At 35.8% G+C, this 19,324-nt stretch overlaps 1 protein-coding gene and 1 long non-coding RNA gene across 6 annotated transcripts in view; one reads left to right on the top strand and one right to left on the bottom strand.

Annotated features, from left to right (window-relative positions):
* LOC141277036 (uncharacterized) overlaps nucleotides 1-19,324 on the top strand; it is a 56,985-nt gene that overhangs the window by 20,795 nt on the left and 16,866 nt on the right. The gene's annotated exons all lie outside the window — the stretch shown is intronic.
* Nucleotides 1-19,324, bottom strand: part of FNDC3A (fibronectin type III domain containing 3A) — a 160,816-nt gene that overhangs the window by 11,086 nt on the left and 130,406 nt on the right. For all 4 annotated transcript variants that reach the window (XM_033843362.2, XM_019936589.2, XM_073795186.1 and 1 more), the window contains 11 exons: nucleotides 14,470-14,608; nucleotides 13,870-13,938; nucleotides 12,936-13,054; nucleotides 11,219-11,324; nucleotides 10,956-11,131; nucleotides 9,373-9,486; nucleotides 8,501-8,650; nucleotides 8,114-8,397; nucleotides 7,797-8,009; nucleotides 5,255-5,421; nucleotides 3,722-3,849 (listed from right to left, as the gene is read on the bottom strand). In XM_033843362.2, coding sequence (XP_033699253.1) covers nucleotides 3,722-3,849; nucleotides 5,255-5,421; nucleotides 7,797-8,009; nucleotides 8,114-8,397; nucleotides 8,501-8,650; nucleotides 9,373-9,486; nucleotides 10,956-11,131; nucleotides 11,219-11,324; nucleotides 12,936-13,054; nucleotides 13,870-13,938; nucleotides 14,470-14,608 — 1,665 coding nt within the window. The remainder of the gene's footprint in view (nucleotides 1-3,721; nucleotides 3,850-5,254; nucleotides 5,422-7,796; nucleotides 8,010-8,113; nucleotides 8,398-8,500; nucleotides 8,651-9,372; nucleotides 9,487-10,955; nucleotides 11,132-11,218; nucleotides 11,325-12,935; nucleotides 13,055-13,869; nucleotides 13,939-14,469; nucleotides 14,609-19,324) is intronic.

Genomic DNA, 19,324 nt, shown 5'->3' on the forward strand with positions numbered 1-19,324 from the left:
GAACAACTGTTTTTGAGAATCTCAAGTTCAGAAGTTTAAGAATGGAAGAAATTGTATAGAATCCAACAGGCCACTGTCCCAGCAACTGTTCTCCTACATTGCCAACAATACCCTAATTTTGGATGGGGTATCCAAAGTACAGCCCCTGTACTAGGAGAAGCTGGCGAGGCTTAAGTCCAGAGGTGGGCCCTGGCTGGCTTAAGCCCTGGCACAGTCACTGCTTCAGGGATGACTTTGTAACCCAAGTGCTATCTTTTCCCTGAATGTGAATAAGGAAGTGTAAGTTCCCCATGGCAGGCACTGAACACTGAGAGAAACTATGTCCCTGATGACTTCATTAAGCTCCTCAATCAACCTACCTACCTACAGGCTTCTCCCTAAGAGGATTTATACTTTATAAGCCAATTTGAAATTTTTTTAAATTAATTTATTTTTTAAGTTATTTTTGGCTGCATTGGGTCTTTGTTGCTGCATGCAGGCTTTCTTTTTTCTAGTTGTGGCGAGTGGGGGCTACTCTTCCTTGCAGTGCGCAGGCCTCTCATTGTGGTGGCTTCTCTTGTTGCGGAGCATGGGCTCTAGGCGCGTGGGCTTCATTAGTTGTGGCACGTGGGCTCAGTAGTTGTGGCTCACGGACTCTAGACCACAGGCTCAGTAGTTGTGGCGCACAGGCTTAGTTGCTCTGCGGCATGTGGGATCTTCCCAGACCAGGGCTCGAACCTGTGTCCCGTGCATTGGCAGGTGAATTCTTAACTAGTGTGCCACCAGGGAAGCCCCTATAAGCCAATTTGTATTAATTTTTCTGGTATTTGTAACATTAATGAGCTTGGACACAAGAACTCTCTTAGGTACAGACTCCCAGATGGTGCTTATCTGCTTTGACAGTGGTTCTACTGTCCCCCAATATTTTCACTTCACCCTGTTATACCACTTGAAATGCTGCTTTTGGTTTAAAAGCACTTGCTTTAAAAAATGTATACACTTCTGGGAAGATTAAAGAGCCAGCAGACACTCGACTTTTGACATGAATTTTCCCAAGGAAAGAGTCTTTTTCCTAATGGCAATAAGGTCAGTTATACTGTGTATATGAGAATTATGATGTATGTGAGAGAGGGAGGCAAGAGTCAGAGGAAGAGTGTAATTTTAGAGAATGGGGCCAAGCCTCAGGGAGGTGCTGCAGAGCAGGGCACAGAGCAGCAAGAAGGCAGCAAGAGTTGGTGAAAGCCACTGACTGATCAAAGAGGGATGAAGCAAGGGAAGAATGTAAAGAAATCAGTATGTTTCTAAGTTTGGCCCAGGTCGTAAGTACTGGCTGCTGCTAGGCTAATTTGCTTCCAGGTCCCCAAACCCAGCAACACTACAGGTTAAACAGTTTTTAAATAGGCTAGCCTAGAAACTCAACCACCAACTTATAAATAATAATCCTCTTCTTAAAAACATCAACAGTTCCTACTGCTGTAGAATGAATAAGACTTGGCCTCCTCCACTACACACTCCAATCTTTTTTTTAGCTTTATTTTTTATTAGTAATCTATTTTATATATATTAGTGTATATATGTCAATCCCAATCTCCCAGTTCATCCCACAAGCATACCCCCTGCTTTCCCCCACTGTACACACTCCATTCTTGAGCCTTACTCAAGTCATACTTGAGAGTTCATGGTTCCTCCTAAGCTCATCAACTCCCCAAATAGACTCCCTTTAATGATAATCCTTTTGGAAAACATTCCAAAGTCCAGCTGGAAAAAAAAAATCATTCCTTTTAACAAAGTATGTTTTATCTTTATCATGATCTTTTATTTGCTTATACAGAATGTCATGATTATGAAATTTCTGCTTGCTTGCTAACGTCTAATAAACAACTTTCTTGAAATCAGAACAGTAACTTATTAATAATGTAGCCCCCTCAGATTCTTCATATGTAGTATTTAATACATGTGTGTTGAATAGCAAGTCAATTTTAAGTAAAATATTAAAATCCCATGAATGAGATTGAACTCTTAAAAAATGACCTTTAAACTTCTGGAATACAACTTGCCAATAAATCATAAAATTTTATAAACATTTAAGAGATTTAGATGAGCATATATATGATGAAGTTCTAAGGAAATCAGTATTTTAAGTTTTACAGTATGCTTACAATCTAAAGTAAAATTGATGATAGGGTTAATTTAGCTTTTAAGTTAAATTAGAATTAGCACTGCTGTTTCATGTAGTGATATGTTTATTAAAATTCATATACTACTCAAATGTGGGGTCCCTATTTCCTTTAAATATGTAATGAAATTACATTTTCTTTAATATTAATTTTGTTTCCTCCTTGGAAGGAAACCTACTTATCTATAAATCATATTCAAGTCTAATTATCATGTCAATTTGCAGATGGCTTAATAAAGAAAAACAATCACATGCCAAATTTAATCCAGCTCTTTGGGGCCTTTTGTAATTTTGGTTAAGAAATTATGCTTCCATATTTAGCAAAATTGAAAGGAAAAAATTATACCTTATTGAAAGGTAGTCTATTATTAATAGTTATAATAGCAGAAGAGTGAAATAAAACAGATGAATGATTTTTTAATAGTGAGAAAAGAAAATACAAAATAAGAAACTAAAATGAAAACAACCCAGCTTAAAAGCTCTCAAAATCAAGAAGAGTAACAGCAAAAAGGAAGAAGCAGATGAAATGCTTACAGAAATAAGGCTTTTGAGTTGCATAAAAACTTCTTTATAAAAGTCATAATGACACTGACAGCTGCCCACTTCATCGGCTGTTCACTGTTTACCAGGAACCTATCTTTGAAATTTTACCAGGAAGGTGATACTTCCTCTAGGCTTCCATAATAACTGTGTCAATGGTCATATTTACAACACTGCATTATAACTATGACTATTACTAACATTGTAAAAGCCTCTTCAATGTTGTCTCTGCATCTGTCCTCATCCTACTCTGGTCACAATAATCTTGTGTCTGATCATGTGCCTACTCTGGTCAAAATCCTCCACTGGCTTCTCATTTTACATGGAGTAAAAGTTAGAGTATGACCTATAATGCCCTACACGATCTCCATGCCTGCTCACAGACCCCCTACCATTAAAGCCCTGACTTCATTTATTATTCCTCCCTTTGCTCATGCCGCCCCAGCCATAGTGGCCTTCGTCTTGTACAGTAAATTTAACAAGCATGCTCCTGCCTCAGGGCCTTTGCACCTACTGTTTCTGCTTCTTGAAACACTCTTCTCCCCATATTCACTTCCTTGGGGTCTCTGTTCAAATGTCACCTGATGGCCCTATATAAAATAGCACTAGCTGTCCCTCGCCCTAGTACTCCCTAATCCTTTTATCCAGTTTTATTTTTTCTCTCTTGTGTTTATCACTATCTAACATATGATATACTGATGTGTTTATCTGCTTTTAGAATCTCTTTTTCTACTAGAATGTAAGCTGCACGGAGGCAAGGACTTTTTGTTCACTTGTATCCTGAGTGCCTGGCACAGAGTTCAATAAATACCTGTCAAATGAACGAATACTCTGTTTAAGTGCAGTTCACACCCCAAAGATTTTGAATCCTGATATACTGTGTAGTTACTATTTTTTGGCACATAGTAAGCACTGAACAAATGTTTTTGAATTAGGAAGATAAAGGTAGTCAAATCCTGCATTGAAAATACATAAAAATGAAAAAGGTGAAAGTGTGTATCTATAGAATTATATTTTGGCACATACCTGTTTGAATTCTGAATCTTTTCCCACCATAACTTGAAGACTGTAAATAACTGGATCACCTTTCATTGGCTGTAAACACTCCCATGTAATTTCACAAACGTGATCATTTACCTTCTCTATTTTGGGGGCTGTAGAGAACAAATATAAATAAAATCTGCTCTACTTGATTTTTAACGTGGCACATCACACAGACACTTGTTTCAATCAAAATCAACAGACTTTAAAACATAGTTACAAACTTGAAATAAATATTAGTGAATTTTTGAAATTTTCAGAGAAACGGTCAATGGCTAACTCTTATCATCTCCAGGCCATACAATCTACAAGCACTCCAATGGCCAGACTGATTAAAAGATCTGTAAAGATAAGTACTATTTTCCCTGAGCTAAAACAAGCCAATGGCAGTTCTACAACATCTTTTATGGTACTTCAAAGAGCATAACTAGAACATGAAATTTTATAATTTAAGAAATCTTCTAAGAGAATGAGTTGAAAAATACACCTAGCTGCCTGACCACATATATGACTGCCTCACTCAATAGTGGGGTACAAAGGTGTTAAAATCAGCAATCTTCTTAAGGTAAAGAGACACTAAACCAGATGAGGGAACAGAAAAATAACTCAGTGAAATCCATCAGCATTATTAGAAAGACTATTCAAAGAACAGTCTTGCTAACTATGGATCTGCTTAACAAATGATACATTCAAGTATATGATCCAGGACACTGTACCAGAAATCTTTGTAATTTGTCCTCAGAGGGTGAGGAATTTTAGTATTTTTTACTTTCCAGGGTCATTTTAAAGTAAGAACCCTGCTGAAATTAATTTTAAATATATAATATATACACAAATGTGTATGTGTATGTAAATTTGATTTAAAAATTCAAGTTAACTAAGTATTTATTTATGTTTTGCTAAACAGATGACCTGGCTTTCTCCCTGAAATCCGAATGAAAACAGCAATGACTCAAAACAACCAGAATTGTGATTTTTTTTCTTTAAGTAACAATAGTGGAAACAGCAAACAACCCTATTAGAAAGCGAGCCTACCTATTCAGTTTAGTACTTTTATGTTTATTAAAAAGATCAGTGACAAAAACCAGCACTTGTCTGATTATCAATATGCCAGATAAAATAGCTTTTATTATTAAGTGAAAGTCCCAGTAGGTAGGCTTGTCTAATTTCCTTTTTATAATTTAAATGTTGGACACATCCTGGATGATAATTTTCTTTTTTTTTTTTTTTTTTGCGGTACACGGGCCTCTCACTGTTGTGGCCTCTCCTGTTGTGGAGCACAGGCTCCAGACACGCAGGCTCAGCGGCCATGGCTCACAGGCCCAGCCGCTCCGCGGCATGTGGGACCTTCCTGGACCGGGGCACGAACCTGTGTCCCCTGCATCAGCAGGTGGACTCTCAACCACTGCGCCACCAGGGAAGCCCCCTGGATGATAAATTTTAATAGTACAAAAGTACTTTATGAAAAGTGCATTTAATTTATTATTAAAGAAAATAACTTGAGGATGTATAACTTACCTTTCAGGGCAGCTGGGACAGATTTTGGAGTAGTGAAAATATATTCTTGGGAAAGAGGACCTTCCCCCGCTTCATTACAAGCTTGAATACAGAATTTATAAGACGTCGACTCATTAAGTCTTTGTACTTTGTATGTATGGCATGGACCTCTGTACAGGGATATAAACCTAAAATGGAAATGACTCCTATGAAAAATAAACCTTGACTACCTTATGAAAAACGTTTAAAAACCACTAAAAAAAAAAATACAGTTCAGACATTATTTAGGAGTAGTAAGTTACTCCTAGGAGTAATAAGTTACTCCTAGAATTTAATGCCAGGAATGGTTTGTCACACAATAAATCTGTGTTTTTTCGGCAGATGATGAAAATCACAGAATTAGTAAATTTCCCAATTTGACATGGTTTCCTGAAAATTTATTGCTGAATTTTTCTCTTCAGGCTTCTGGTATAAGCTTTGTTTCTGACTGCTGTTTTTTAATGTTTACATTTTAAAGGATACTCAGTACATCACAATTTTCAATATAAATTATTTCTAACTAGAGTCATAGGCATACAATTTGTCACATAAAAAAGAGAATTCCCTTTCCCAGGCATAATTTTAATTGATTTGGTGAGGTTTTCTTAAGATTTACATAACAGTATGAGATAATATATAATTTCCCATAAATTATCCACTTGAACTGTTCAATGGAAAGTTTAACATCATATATGTTATCCGTATGCTGAATATTCCCCAAATTTTTGATTGGCTATTTAAAAAACTTTTGGAAGCTGAGGAATGAATAATGAATACTCATATAGTTCTAACAGTCTGAAAACTGTAGTTAGATTAAAAATGAAGAAATATTTAATAATCTTTAGTAAGAGTATTTCCAAGAAGCAGTAATTAGATAAGCCTTGCCTTTTGAATCTCCAATTTTTTTTTTTTTTTTTTTTTTTAATGATAGGAAAACAACCAGTGGCAAAACCACTGTCGAAAAAAGGTGAACGATGATAAAACCTGTGGTCAGGGAACAGCTGAGGTAGCATTCTGACATGATCCCACAGCAAGTGTAAAGAGTTGTGAAAAGTAAAAAGAAAGTAACTAAAGATATTAAATTGATTTAGTGCATTAAGTTTATATGGTAAATTTACAGTATCATAAAACGTTTTAATTTATTTATTTTCCACAGCCAAAGACCATACCCCATACCCTACAACAATTCTCTAGATGCTAGCTAAATATTAATTACGGCTAAAATTCTAAAATAAGAATATAAACTAATATAATCTATACTTAATAGAATCTTTGTTCTATTATCTTTCAACCAAACACCAATTAAACCTGTTTCCAGTAAACCTTCTTGCACTACCCCAAATGTAAATGCTAGAAAGGGGATAAAAATAAAGAATTAATTAACCTAACAGTAACAACATATATTAAAGATAAATGGCTATACCAAAAACCTGTGGCAAGGCAAAGAATTTCCTTCCAGAGATAAGGCTACAAACAGTACATAAAATTCTGCCAAGAACAAAGGCGAACATTCATAGAGGCACAGATTTCAGGAAATGATCAATACTATTTGCTCTGTGTAATGCTCTTACTGTTGATACAGTATGTTTAATTCTGTATGCTATTTTAAATGTGTAAGTACTTCTGATAGAGAGTACTTATATACAAGTACCTTAAATATTCCATTATTGAATACTTGGCTAAGATACAAACCCAACACAAAAAACAAAGTAATCTTGGGAAATACTGTCCCTGGTACTCTGAATCTATCAGACATACAAATTATTTCTAATAAACTGAGTGAAAAAGCAAACAAATAAAAAAGAAAAACCAACAAAAAAACCCACCAAATTCTTAAAAGATTAGAGTAACGGCTGTGAAAGATATATGGCATTGTTTATGTTGGACATAATATCAATAAATTACCCAGACTGGAATTTGAATAATTTACACCACACTTATTTTGAGTAACACTATAATTCAAATGCATGATTTAGTGGGGTAAAATATGGCATGGATGTAACGAGACTGTAAAGGATGGTAGCACAGAGAAGAACCTGAGTAGCCAGGGGACTGGACTATTTATTCAGAGAGTCTAAGATCTGATGGTGAGGAAGTAAACTACTGCATTCACTTAGTGTGCAGTCCCTGTGAGGGTGTGGAGGAGGGTGAGATATAATCCCTGCCTTCAAGGATCTCAAAGGCCTTAAGCCAATCAATGATTTACTGTAAAAACTGCCTCTTGCTGGAAATAAGCACTGAAGAGATTATTTTCCAGCACAGATTACGTTTCTTTTACTAGCTTGAAGAGAGGAAATGGGTTAGAGATGAGAGCCAAATAATAGTTCCCCTAATTTTTTCTCTCTTGCATCACCCTCCCAATTATAAACAGAAAATCTTCATTATGTCTTCTGATGGCATACTTAAAAATTATTTATGAGACTTCTAACTCTGTTTTTTAAAACTTAATTTATTTCTATTGTTAAAAAAATTTATGTACTTAAGACCTGAGAAACTATATAAAGAAGCAATTAGAAACACCTACCTTCCATTCTTATCCTCCATCTGAAGGTGGTACTGAACAGAATCTGTTGACAATGTCTTTGGGGTTCCTTCTCCCCACTTCAGTTTAAGGTTCTGGTGGCTGAAGGCAACACATTCCAGACGAGGTGGATCAGGAGGGAGGGGTTTAGTTTTTAATTTTATCATGTGGCTGAAAGGACCAGCTCCAAGGCTATTCAAGGCTTGAATTCGTATTCTAAGTGCCATATTAAAAAAAAAAGAAAAAGTTTAGTTTATGATTATTCTATTTAAAGTGTCCCTCTGGTCTAGGCAAAAATTAACATAGTTTTTATTGTGTACCTGTATGTTGTATCTGGTTGCAAATTGTCTAGAATGTAGCTTGTAACCTTTCCCACAGTCAAGGGCTGTTTATCTCCAAAGTCTATGCTGTAGGCAAGGATTTCTGAACCATGATCACAAGGCTTTTCCCAGCTTACTGCAAGGCATGTAGACGGTGAATAATTGGGATTTTCTATATCATCATCACTTACTTCTTGAAGACAAGTCACAATACCAGGAACTGATGGTGGAGTCACACAGGCTACTACTTCACTGAAAGGGCCTGCACCCACAATACTCAGAGCCTACAAATTAACAGAGCCCAAAAGGTAAAGACGCGATCATGAAAATGCTCACAAGACGCAAAACTCTGGATAGAGTAAGTGACAAGGCCCTGACCGCCTTTACCTGGACTCTGCAATAATAGGTAGTTGCTGGTGAAAGTCCTTTTAATTCATAACTGAGACCGGGCCCACAGTAACATATCTGCATACTTCCTTCAACTCCTCCCCACTCCAATCGATATTCAGTGACATCAGTTCCATTACTCAAAGGGACCTTTAAATTAAGAAGAGGATAAAGGTCTTAAGTCCTGACATGATTAAATAGCTTTTGGGCAAAAATGTTCTTTACCTGAGCATATAAAAAACTGAATTGTTTTTGGATTTTTAAAAAATGTTTAACAGAATTTAAACTGTTCAATATTACATTTTTATTCATTAAGGCCACCTGAATTTAAGATTTGTCAAAAGTATAACTTTGTTTTCAATTAGAAGTAGAAATATCACTGAAACACTTTAGAAAGAGTACTTTAATGTAAATATACTTCAAAACAATTCTATTAAGTAATATAAATGTTAAATCGTACAAGGACATTTTCTTTGTTAAATTTCAAAGGAAAATGAAAATGTAATTATCATTATTGATTATTACTATATGCAATAAATATACTAGAGATAATAAACATAAGAGAAATAGTATTATAGTAATTCCTATGAATGTTTGCTCTGAACATTAAGCTCACCGTGGCTAAATATCTCAGTACCGAGACAAAGCCTTTGATAAAATACAAAGCACATCACAAACAAGAATCTAAATACTTGTAATGTAAATATACCTTATTTAAATGCTTCAAAGAGAAAAAAGAATTCACTTTTTACCAAGTGAATTTAACTAGGACTTACTCTTTGTATAATTTATGGAGATGAATGCACAGTGTCTTTATTCTTTTATATAAACTGTTTCAATCACTTAAATATAAGTCAAGGAAATTACAATACCTCCCAATTCACTTGTGCACAAGTTGCAGATCTCCATGTAACTTGAGGGGGCTTGCACTGATCTGGTGGTCCAGGGGCTGTAGTAATATCACATTTTTCTGAAAATGGTCCAAACTAGAAAAACAAATATTAACTAGTGTTTTCATTTTTCACCTATCAACTGCACAGCTCTCCATAAATATTCACAAAAAATCAAATTCATCATCCCTTTCCTTTAAGACTAATTGGACATAAAATTCTAAAAGAAATCACAGAAAGTAAAGATTTAATTAATGATCATGGAAGTAAATATGTGGGGTGTTTTAAAGTTTCATTTACTATAGTTTCTTCACTTGCCCCTATTACTTCATGAATTGGTTTTTGTAAAAAGGGCGGGGCATTCAGCAATTGGGTTGGTCAAATAAATAAGAAAAAATTCTGTGAAGGGTGAAGAAATGGATACCAATTAAAGGCATGAGAGGTGATGGGCATAAATTATATCTTAAAATTTAGAATAGCTTTAGTAGGGTGTAAAAATTAAATTCTCTGGAAATACAGAGAAAAAATATTTACTTAAGATGATTTTGACAGGTTATCACAAACCTGAAAATATAGGTTAAAGACACTAGCACTAAAGATGTTAATCCCAGTGTACTGCAGCCTTGAGGGGCTGACAAGATCATGACTTCAGAAAGGAAGGAATGACGTACGTAAGGAATACCAACCAAGTGTATAAAACTGGCATGTAAGAAATTTAAAAGTAAGTAAGTTTACAGATATAATGAACTCGGAGAATGAGACATAAAACAGCACAGTTTACTAAAATCTGAAATAATGGGGAGAGACTTGTCAGTTTAACTTTATGAAATTTTATACTGTAGTTTAAAGAAACACAGTGCTAACTCAGTTAAAGTAAGAAATCACTGCTTTGTCCTTAGAGAAGTTTTAATTCAGAGGGACGGTAGGTGTCACAGTTGGGTGGAAAGGGCGCTGGCTCTGGGGTCTGAGGAGGTGGCTGGCCTCCACCACTTCTTCGTCTGTGTGACTGCTGGGGCAGCTATTAGCTTTTCTGAGCCCCAGCTTCCTCAGCAGTAAAATGGAGACATCACCTGTTTTGTCCATTTTATGGAGTTGTACATACACAATATTTTTTTAAAAAAACCCACACAAAACCAGAATGCTTAGAATGTAAGTTTTCTCCTTTAGGCAAAAAATGAATCACAACTAGTTGCAAACTGAAAGTAGATGCTGCATTTAACCAGCCTCAAAACACTTAATAACTCTAAGTATTTCATCTTATGATCATGTTTCTACTCTTTTCACAAAGTAAACCCTATTAGCACTGCCTGAAAGGCAAGCTTTAGCTTAGCTAAAGTCCAAAGTGTCACATAGTGTAAGTGGGGTTTGAAAATACTGAGTGAGATTCTATAACAATTAAGTTATGGTATACACTGACTTCTGTCTTATTTATCAACAGAGGCTTATTAAAAATTGTAAAATTTGGAGTTGCATGTTGAAAGCAAAATGGTCAAATAATGGGTACAATGACGTATGTTATATGAAATACCACTGTGATTATAATTCAGTCAGCTCTGTCTTCGTACCCCCATTTTGTTAGCTGCACGCAGTCTGAAGCTGTAAGTCTTTCCAGGAAGAAGGCTGCTCACTGTACATTCCACTTCAGAACCTTGGTAAACTTCTCTGGGTTCATCTCTTTCTACAGGAGACATTTCCACACCATAGCAAGAAATGGGTGATCCACCATTGACCAAAGGGGGTCCTAAAGGTGGAAAGATTCATGCAATTTAGCAAGAGGAATATATTTAATACTAACTTAATTATAATTTATTACCAAAGTGAAAATTACCCCATCGTAACTGTATTTCTTTTGCTTTGGGTCTACCCTGTAATCTGGGAGGGAGGCATGGGCCAGGAGGCACAGCTGGAGTCTGCACAAGTAAAGATTCAGATACCTGCCAAAACAAAAGCAAAAACAAAACGAAAATGCCCCAAGCCAAATAATCAGACTGCTTTTGTTAGAGGAAAATAAGACAAACACAAAGATTGCACCAATAATTTGAAACTGTACTTGACTATCAACAGAAAAGGAATAAAGTTCTGAATAAAATCAAACCCAATTAAATCATTAAAACTCAAATTTTATACAGGCAAATAAAATAGACATGTATTATGTGACTACTAGATACAAAGAAAGTTACCAGAACCCCCCCCGCCCCAAAAAAACCCTCTCTTTTCTTCTTTCCATAATTAAAAAAAACAACAAAAAAAACCCCTCCATATAACCTAATGGACATTATTTTTGCTCATGTCCAAATGGCTCTACAAACCTCTTCTAAAAAAGGATGTTTTAACATTCTGTAAATGCTATCTGCTCTGTTTTCAGGAGGTTTAGACTATTTTGTCCACCTGACTGTATTTTTAACCTAAACATTAATTTATTTATTATTAAAAAAAAATCTTTCCTTCTTTCTTTCACCCTAAAAATAATCTAAAAATCAGGTAAGTTTTCCCAAGTATTTGGCATCTTTCCAGGTATTTGGTATTACTTTTAATTTCTATGCTATTAAAAAAAATCTTTTAGTTTTATTTTAAAAAACTTTCTCTTAAAAACACTGACACAAACTCAGTGCCATATTCATTATCTGCACTGTATTAAGGTTTACACTTAAACTTATTCCAAACATAAATAAAATATTTGGTCATCACCTTATTCAGAAAGGCATTCATATAAGAATACTATAGATGCTATATTAGAAAGATAGGTGTTTTTTTGGTGGGGGGGGGGAGGGGAGTGGGGGTTTGCATTTATTTTAAACCTAGGAAGATTTTCTTATTAAAGAAGATGAAGCAATTGGATCCAAAGCCTGTTGGGCAGGACTTGCAACTCAGTTTCACAGTACTCTCATTTTCAACAAAATGCTTATAATTCATTAAAAAACCCTACTTTCATTGCATTAAATCCCATTTGAAAAATAATAACAATTATGAATGCTCCAAGAAACATTCTTGGTTGAATTCATTAAAAAACAAAAAAATCACTTCTATTGAAAAACATACTTCTCCAGAACATTACAAATGTCTCATATATAATCAATGGCACATATAAGTCCATTTTGGTTTTGGGGTCTCTAATAAGTGAAATAATTGTGAAACTTTTCTGAAATAAGTGGATATTTAGAATTTGTATTTAAACAGTAAATGGTATTTTATGGTTTGTCCTGATACACATAATTTACGGTACACTAAATAAGCCTACGATTATTTTGTTTCTATTTTTGTTAGGTAGGGTTATTATTGAGCATCATCTTAAAATTTATCTTTATAAAATTATCTGCAATGTTTTCATATATTTATTCTCCCAAAGCTAAACAGCAACCAGACAATAGATATTCACTGAATTTTGACCATAAGCTAAGTACTATATGTATTAGAATAGTGTGGTCACTATAAATTTAACCACCTACGTTATACATTTATGATTTATTTCAATAATTGAGGTGGCATCTGATGATCTCATCTCATTTGACCAAACTTGGAAAAAAAAATCTGCATGTAAGTATTACCGCACTCTGTCCTCCATCACTGATGCAGTAAACTCGAAAACGATAGAAACAGCCTGGATTCAGTCGATCGCAAAGATGTTCCCTAGTAGCTCCACTGTATATCATATCCCACTTGTTTCCTGTAAGGTGAAGAATTATGTTCAATCAGCTACCAGGTAATGTTTAACATTTTGGTATCATAGACACAGCAGGTATCCTAGCTTCATTCACTAGGTAAGTGTTTATGTAATTTGTCAGAAACAATTTAAGCCTGTTTTGAGTTTCCTGGAAATGATCTAATTTTCTTTATGTGTGCAGCTTCCTAGACAAATTTGCATGGCTTTGTTGAAGTGAAATATCTCTGTAACTCTGTACAGACTTTGGCTTAGATTGATAATTTACTTTTAATTAAACATTCTAAATGTGTTTACTGGGCCGGTAATAACATTATAACACACAAAGAATAGAAAGAACCAATACCATAGGAAGTTTAGTCTTAATTAAAAGACATCATTTTTTGCAAGGAAATAGGCCATTTGATAGAAATAAAGATTGTTAAATGTGTGATTCAAGAATAAATTTTACTAGACAAAGAATTTATTACTAAAACTAGTATAATGTAAGTTAAGTTTTAGAAGATGGTTTTTCTGATACATCTGGGTATAAATCTAACTGAGTAAGCTAACCTTCAGAAGACTTTAGGTATACTGGAACTGAGTAGTGCAAACAAAGGAGGGAAAAAAATAAGAAAATAATATAGCTATACAACAGCCTTGCATTTGAGTCACTGTATTTCTGGAGATTACAACTTAAAGTGGGTCATAATAGACAAAATCTTAAATGCTACAAACAAAGGAAAAAATCAAGAGGAAAAAAAAGAGATTATACAAAATTTAAAATCATGAAGAGTAAAGGTAGACTGGTATAAATATCAATTTTTAATAGATATTCTTACCATTAGAACCTTCTGCCATCTCTACTACATATTTATTGATGGCTGCCCCTCCACTGTCTTTTGGTGGGTCTATCCAAAGAAGCAAAAGTGTTATTAGGCAGAGTATACACAATTAAAAAAATCACATAAACTCATAATAGACAGAATACCAAACTCAGGATTGCTCTAAAAGAAAGAAGAATCACCTGCAATGATTTTTTAAAAAGTTAACTCCAGCATCTCATTTACTCTCATTTTTGCATAAGGTAGTACATAAGCAGGTGCTCAATTAATTTTTGTTTTAAATGAATAAGTGATTTTAATTTCTCGTGAAAACCAGGATGACAAGAAACTGTAGCTACAAGTTCAGTAATCTTTCATTTCACACATTGCTGCCCCTGCTCAAAGTTCTACAGTGGACCCCAAGTTCTTCCTCCATCAAATCTGAACTTAGTATGTGTGACTACAACGCCATCCTCAAACAGTAAATGAGTCTCACATTTCTTACTGAACTTACTTGAGCTAACAAATTTATTCAAGTATATTAAAAATGATCTAAATATTCAAATCATTTTAATTAAATATAAAGGTAATGATATACAAGTATGCATAATATCTTACCCCAAGTTATTTTAAAACTATGTGAATGTATCTTTCCTTTAACTGAGGGCTTTACAGGTACTCCCGGTTTATCAGGGCATGTAGTAAATTCAACTACTTCACTTGGATTACTTTTACCTTCTGAGTTATAAGCAATAACCTATGATGAGAACACAAAGACATAAAATAATTAATGTTTGATACCTAATGATATTGGCTTAACGACCAAAAGTGATGAGAGACAACTAGGCTCAGTAAAATGATTTATGTGAGAATTGCTTGTCTTCAAAAGGGACTCAGCATTAAAAACAAAAAGGGATCCATCTACGTCTCTATATACACTAATATGTATAAAATAGATAACTAATGAGAACCTGCTGTATAGCACAGGGAACACCAATTTGCTGTACAGTAGAAACTAACACAATATTGTAAAACAACTATACCCCAATTTAAAAAATAAAAACAAAAACAAAAAAAAAGGGACTTAGCATATATGAAGAAAATTCAGGTATAAAATAATCCCCTTTTAGAATCAGTCTTGAAAATACAAGTATAAGTCTAACATTTTGATACTAAACAAGAGTCATCACTGGAACAAGCTATAATCTGGTGATACTTGATGGGTTTTAGGCTTGCTTTAACTTATTCTTTTATTATTCTTCAGGGGTTTAAAAAAATGCCCACAAATTCTCTGAATTTCCTCTCTTTAAAGATAAAGGTTAATTCCTCTTCCCTTGAACTGTACTTAATGACTTGCTTCTGACAGACAATGTAGAAGAAATGATGGTATGTGTAGCTTCCCTATGGAGAAGCCCATGTGGTGAGGAACCAAAACCTCTGACCAAGAGACAGCAAGGAGCTGAGGACTCCTGGCAAAAAGTTCACTTGAGTGAACTTGAAAGCACATCCTCCGGCCATAGTCAAGCCTTCAGAGGACTGTAGCCCCACATGACATCTTGACTGCAACCTCATACAAACCCTGCATCAGAACCATCCAGCCAGGCTTGTCCTGAATTCCTGACCCACAGAAACTGTGAGCTAAATAAATGTTCATTTTTTTCAAGCTAAGTTGTGCAACAATAGATAAATATAATTCATATTTATAATAATTTATACTTATTCAATATAATTATATTTTTCACTTCAGAAATTTAATTACATATATATTTTAAAATTCTTATTTATTTTACTTATTTTTGATCGCATTGGGTCTTGGTTGCTGCGCATGGGCTTTCTCTAGTTGCGGCAAGCGGGGGCTACACTTCGTTGAGGTGTGCAGGCTTCTCATTGCGGTGGCTTCTCTAGTTGAAGAGCACGGGCTCAGAGCACACGGGCTCAGTAGCTGTGGCTCACGGGCTCTAGAGCGCAGGCTCAGTAGTTGTGGCACACGGACTTAGCTTCTCCGCGGCATGTGGGATCTTCCCAGAGCAGGGCTCGAACCCGTGTCCCCTGCATTGGCAGGTGGATTCTTAACCACTGAGCCACCAGGAAAGCCCTATGTTTATATTTTTACCTATCTCTTCTACTGAACTTAAAGTTCCTCAAGTCCAGTATCAAACTTGATATGATTTTTTCTCCAAACCTGCTCCATCTCTGTTCTTCCCCATCAGTAATAAGCACTACTACCATTTACCTAGTTACTCAAGCCAAAAATCTAGAAGGATCTTTGATCCTTTCTCTAAACTTATTTGTCAAATCTATTAGTAAATCCTGTACTCTACCTCCACTTCTCTGTTTTCTATACCTACCACAACCTTAGTTAAAGCCTCCTTTATTTGATGTTTGCTGAATGACTGTAACATACTACTAATTAGTTTCTCAGCTTCCATTCCTTTCCTTAACCTCATCTATTCTCTACATGGCAGCCAGAGGGACTTTATCACTTCTCAGCTTCATGGCTTCTCATTTTACCAGAATAAAATCTAAATTCTTATCTACAAAGCCCTATGTGATTCCACCCCTGACTACCTCCACTCAAAAGGTTCGAGTCTTTTACGTTAGCAGTTATTTCTTTTGCCTGGAATGTTGTTTTTAATCTTGACATGCCACCTCCTTCTTGTTATTCAGATCTGTTTAAATGTCATTTCCAGAACTTCCTCGATTACCCAGTCATTCTGTCAACTCACCCTATTTTAGTTAACTTGCATAGCACTTACCCCTATCTAATGTTCGTTTGCTTGTTTGTCGTCTATTCCTTCCACTAGGATATTAGCTGTTTTGATCACTGTTGAATTCTTACTGTTTAGAAGAGCGCTTATCGTAGAGCAGATGCTCAATAATTACTGGCAGAATGAATGAGCAATAGGTGAGGACCACTATGACGTGACACTACAGACGAGGATCTAAATAAAATCTATTACCCCAAATAACTCATGCAACCCATGAGAACTCAGTAAAATTTAGTGCAGTTGTTCAGTTTTGCTCAGGCTTCCTCATCAGTCCTCCCACATATTCAGATAGAATTTCAGGATGTTTTCTCACTCTGCTGCTTTACAAATTAGACTTCAAAGGGGGTCAAAACACTTTCAACATAGTACAGTGTTTACTTAAACCTCACAACTAGAGGAAGATTTTTTTAAAAAACTGAAGTATAGTTGATGTATAAGTTACAGGGTGTACAGTATAGTGATTCACAATTTTTTAAGGTTATACTCCATTTATAGTTATTATAAAATATTTTCTATATTCCCTGTATTGTACAATATCTTTTTAAAAAAAGAAATTTATTTATTTATTTATGGCTGTGTTGGGTCCTTGTTGCTGCGCACGGGCTTTCTCTAGTTGCGGCGAATGGGGGCTACTCTTTCTTGCGGTGCACGGGCTTCTCATTGTGGTGGCTTTTCTTTGTTGCGGAGCACAGGCTCTAGGCGTGCAGGCTTCAGTAGTTGTGGCTCACGGCCTATAGAGCACAGGCTCAGTAGTTACGGCGCACGGGCTTAGTTGCTCTGCGGCATGTGGGATCTTCCTGGACCAGGGCTCGAATCCGTGTCCTCTGCATTGGCAGGTGGATTCTTAACCACTGCGCCACCAGGGAAGTCCCAATGTCTTTTTTTTTAAAAACTTTTAATTTTATATTGGAGTTTAGCCAATTAACAATGTTATGATAGTTTCAGGTGCACAGCAAAGCGACTCAGCCATATATATATACATACATGTATCCATTCTCCCCCAAACTCCCCTCCTATCCAGTCTGCCACATAACATTGAGCAGAGTTCCCTGTGCTATACAGTAGGTCCTTGTTGGTTATCCATTTTAAATATGGCAGCGTTGTACAGTATGTCTTTATACTTATTTTTTTATACCTAGTAGTTTGTACCTCTTAGTCCCCTACCCCTACAGTGCCCCCTCCAGAGGAAGCTCTTATTTTTAAATTATATACTTAATAAAATCTGGCTGCACCGTGCCGCATGCGGGCTCTTAGTTCCCCGACCAGGGATCAAACTCGCGCCCCCCAGCCGCCAGGGAAGTCTGAGGAAGCTTTTAAAGTAAAAGCAGACTCCATAAAAACCATAAGGTCCACTAATTATGTTTTTAAAGCTATATATGTCAGCACTGCCTTTTACTTCAGTTAGCCAGTAAGGTATAAAACCGTATTTTCCCCCAAATTTTATGAATAATCAAAGCATTCATTTATTGTCCACCACAGAGTGAGCACTGTAACTCTAGGTGTGGTGCACTTTTTACCTTCAGAGTTTAGAATCTTTGTGCAGATTCTATGCAGACAGGCAATATGCATATCAAAAGAATTAGGCAACAGAAGAAAGATTACTATGGCCTAAAATGGTCCAGAAAGGCTCTGAAAAAGCAAATGGAAGTGATAACTGGGTTTTCACAGACAACAGCAGTGAAAAGGGGAAGATTGGGTAAGAGAGAATAGAAAGATGTGAGTACAGGAGCAGAAGGGAATAATAAATAGTGAGCTCTGCTCAGGGAAGGATGAGTATTCAGTGTGGTGAGGGAGCCAGTTCAAGTAAGAAGTGAAAGGCAGTGCAGTTAAAAAACTGAATGGGTTGGAATATAAAGAACCTTATAGCAAATTAAGGAAATTATATTTTGGAGGCAAAGCTGTGTTTCAGACAGATTAGGTATAAAATATAACTTGGATTAGAAGGTGAGCAATTAGCTTGAAAGTGATATAAAGAACCTTATAGCAAATTAAGGAAATTATATTTTGGAGGCAAAGCTGTGTTTCAGACAGATTAGGTATAAAATATAACTTGGATTAGAAGGTGAGCAATTAGCTTGAAAGTGATACAGAACAGGTTTGGAGATTTAGTACTCTTTAGGACAGAAATGACAGCTCGCATAAGGCAAAGAGATGATATATCCAAGGCAGAAAGGGATATTCCAGGTAGAACTAAGGACTAAACTTGGGCCACACTTAGATAGGGCAGAGGAGAAAGGGAGACGTCATAAAATGACAACAGACAAGATGAGAAAGAAGAGGGAACGTGACTCTGTACTGTCATAGATGCTGATGTATGAGCAAATTTCAAGGATGGAAGATAAGTGAAATTGATGGACCCAGATACTGTTTTGATTTCTCTTCACCTGTGAGAAGGCCTCAAAAACAAGTAACAAGCTGAAGTAAAGGTATCTAAGGGTTCTCAGCTCAAGGTACTCAGACCCTGACTTTTAGAAGCCTTGCTACTTGAAAACATATTTTTTCAGGAACTTCAGGAAATAAGGCATTAGTTTTCTAGTGGCCCAAAGTCATAGGGACTGGCCACTAGTCTCTGACGGTTTTAACTCTTTCTTGAAAATCTGGACACTAGGTCCTAGCCCAGCTTCCAAGTGAACCACTGGATGGAATTAGCATTGTTCAGTTGTTTATCACTCTGAATTTGAAATGATTTTAAGAATTCTCATTGC

The sequence above is a fragment of the Tursiops truncatus genome, chromosome 18 (assembly GCF_011762595.2).
Source record: "Tursiops truncatus isolate mTurTru1 chromosome 18, mTurTru1.mat.Y, whole genome shotgun sequence".
NCBI lineage: Eukaryota > Metazoa > Chordata > Mammalia > Artiodactyla > Delphinidae > Tursiops > Tursiops truncatus.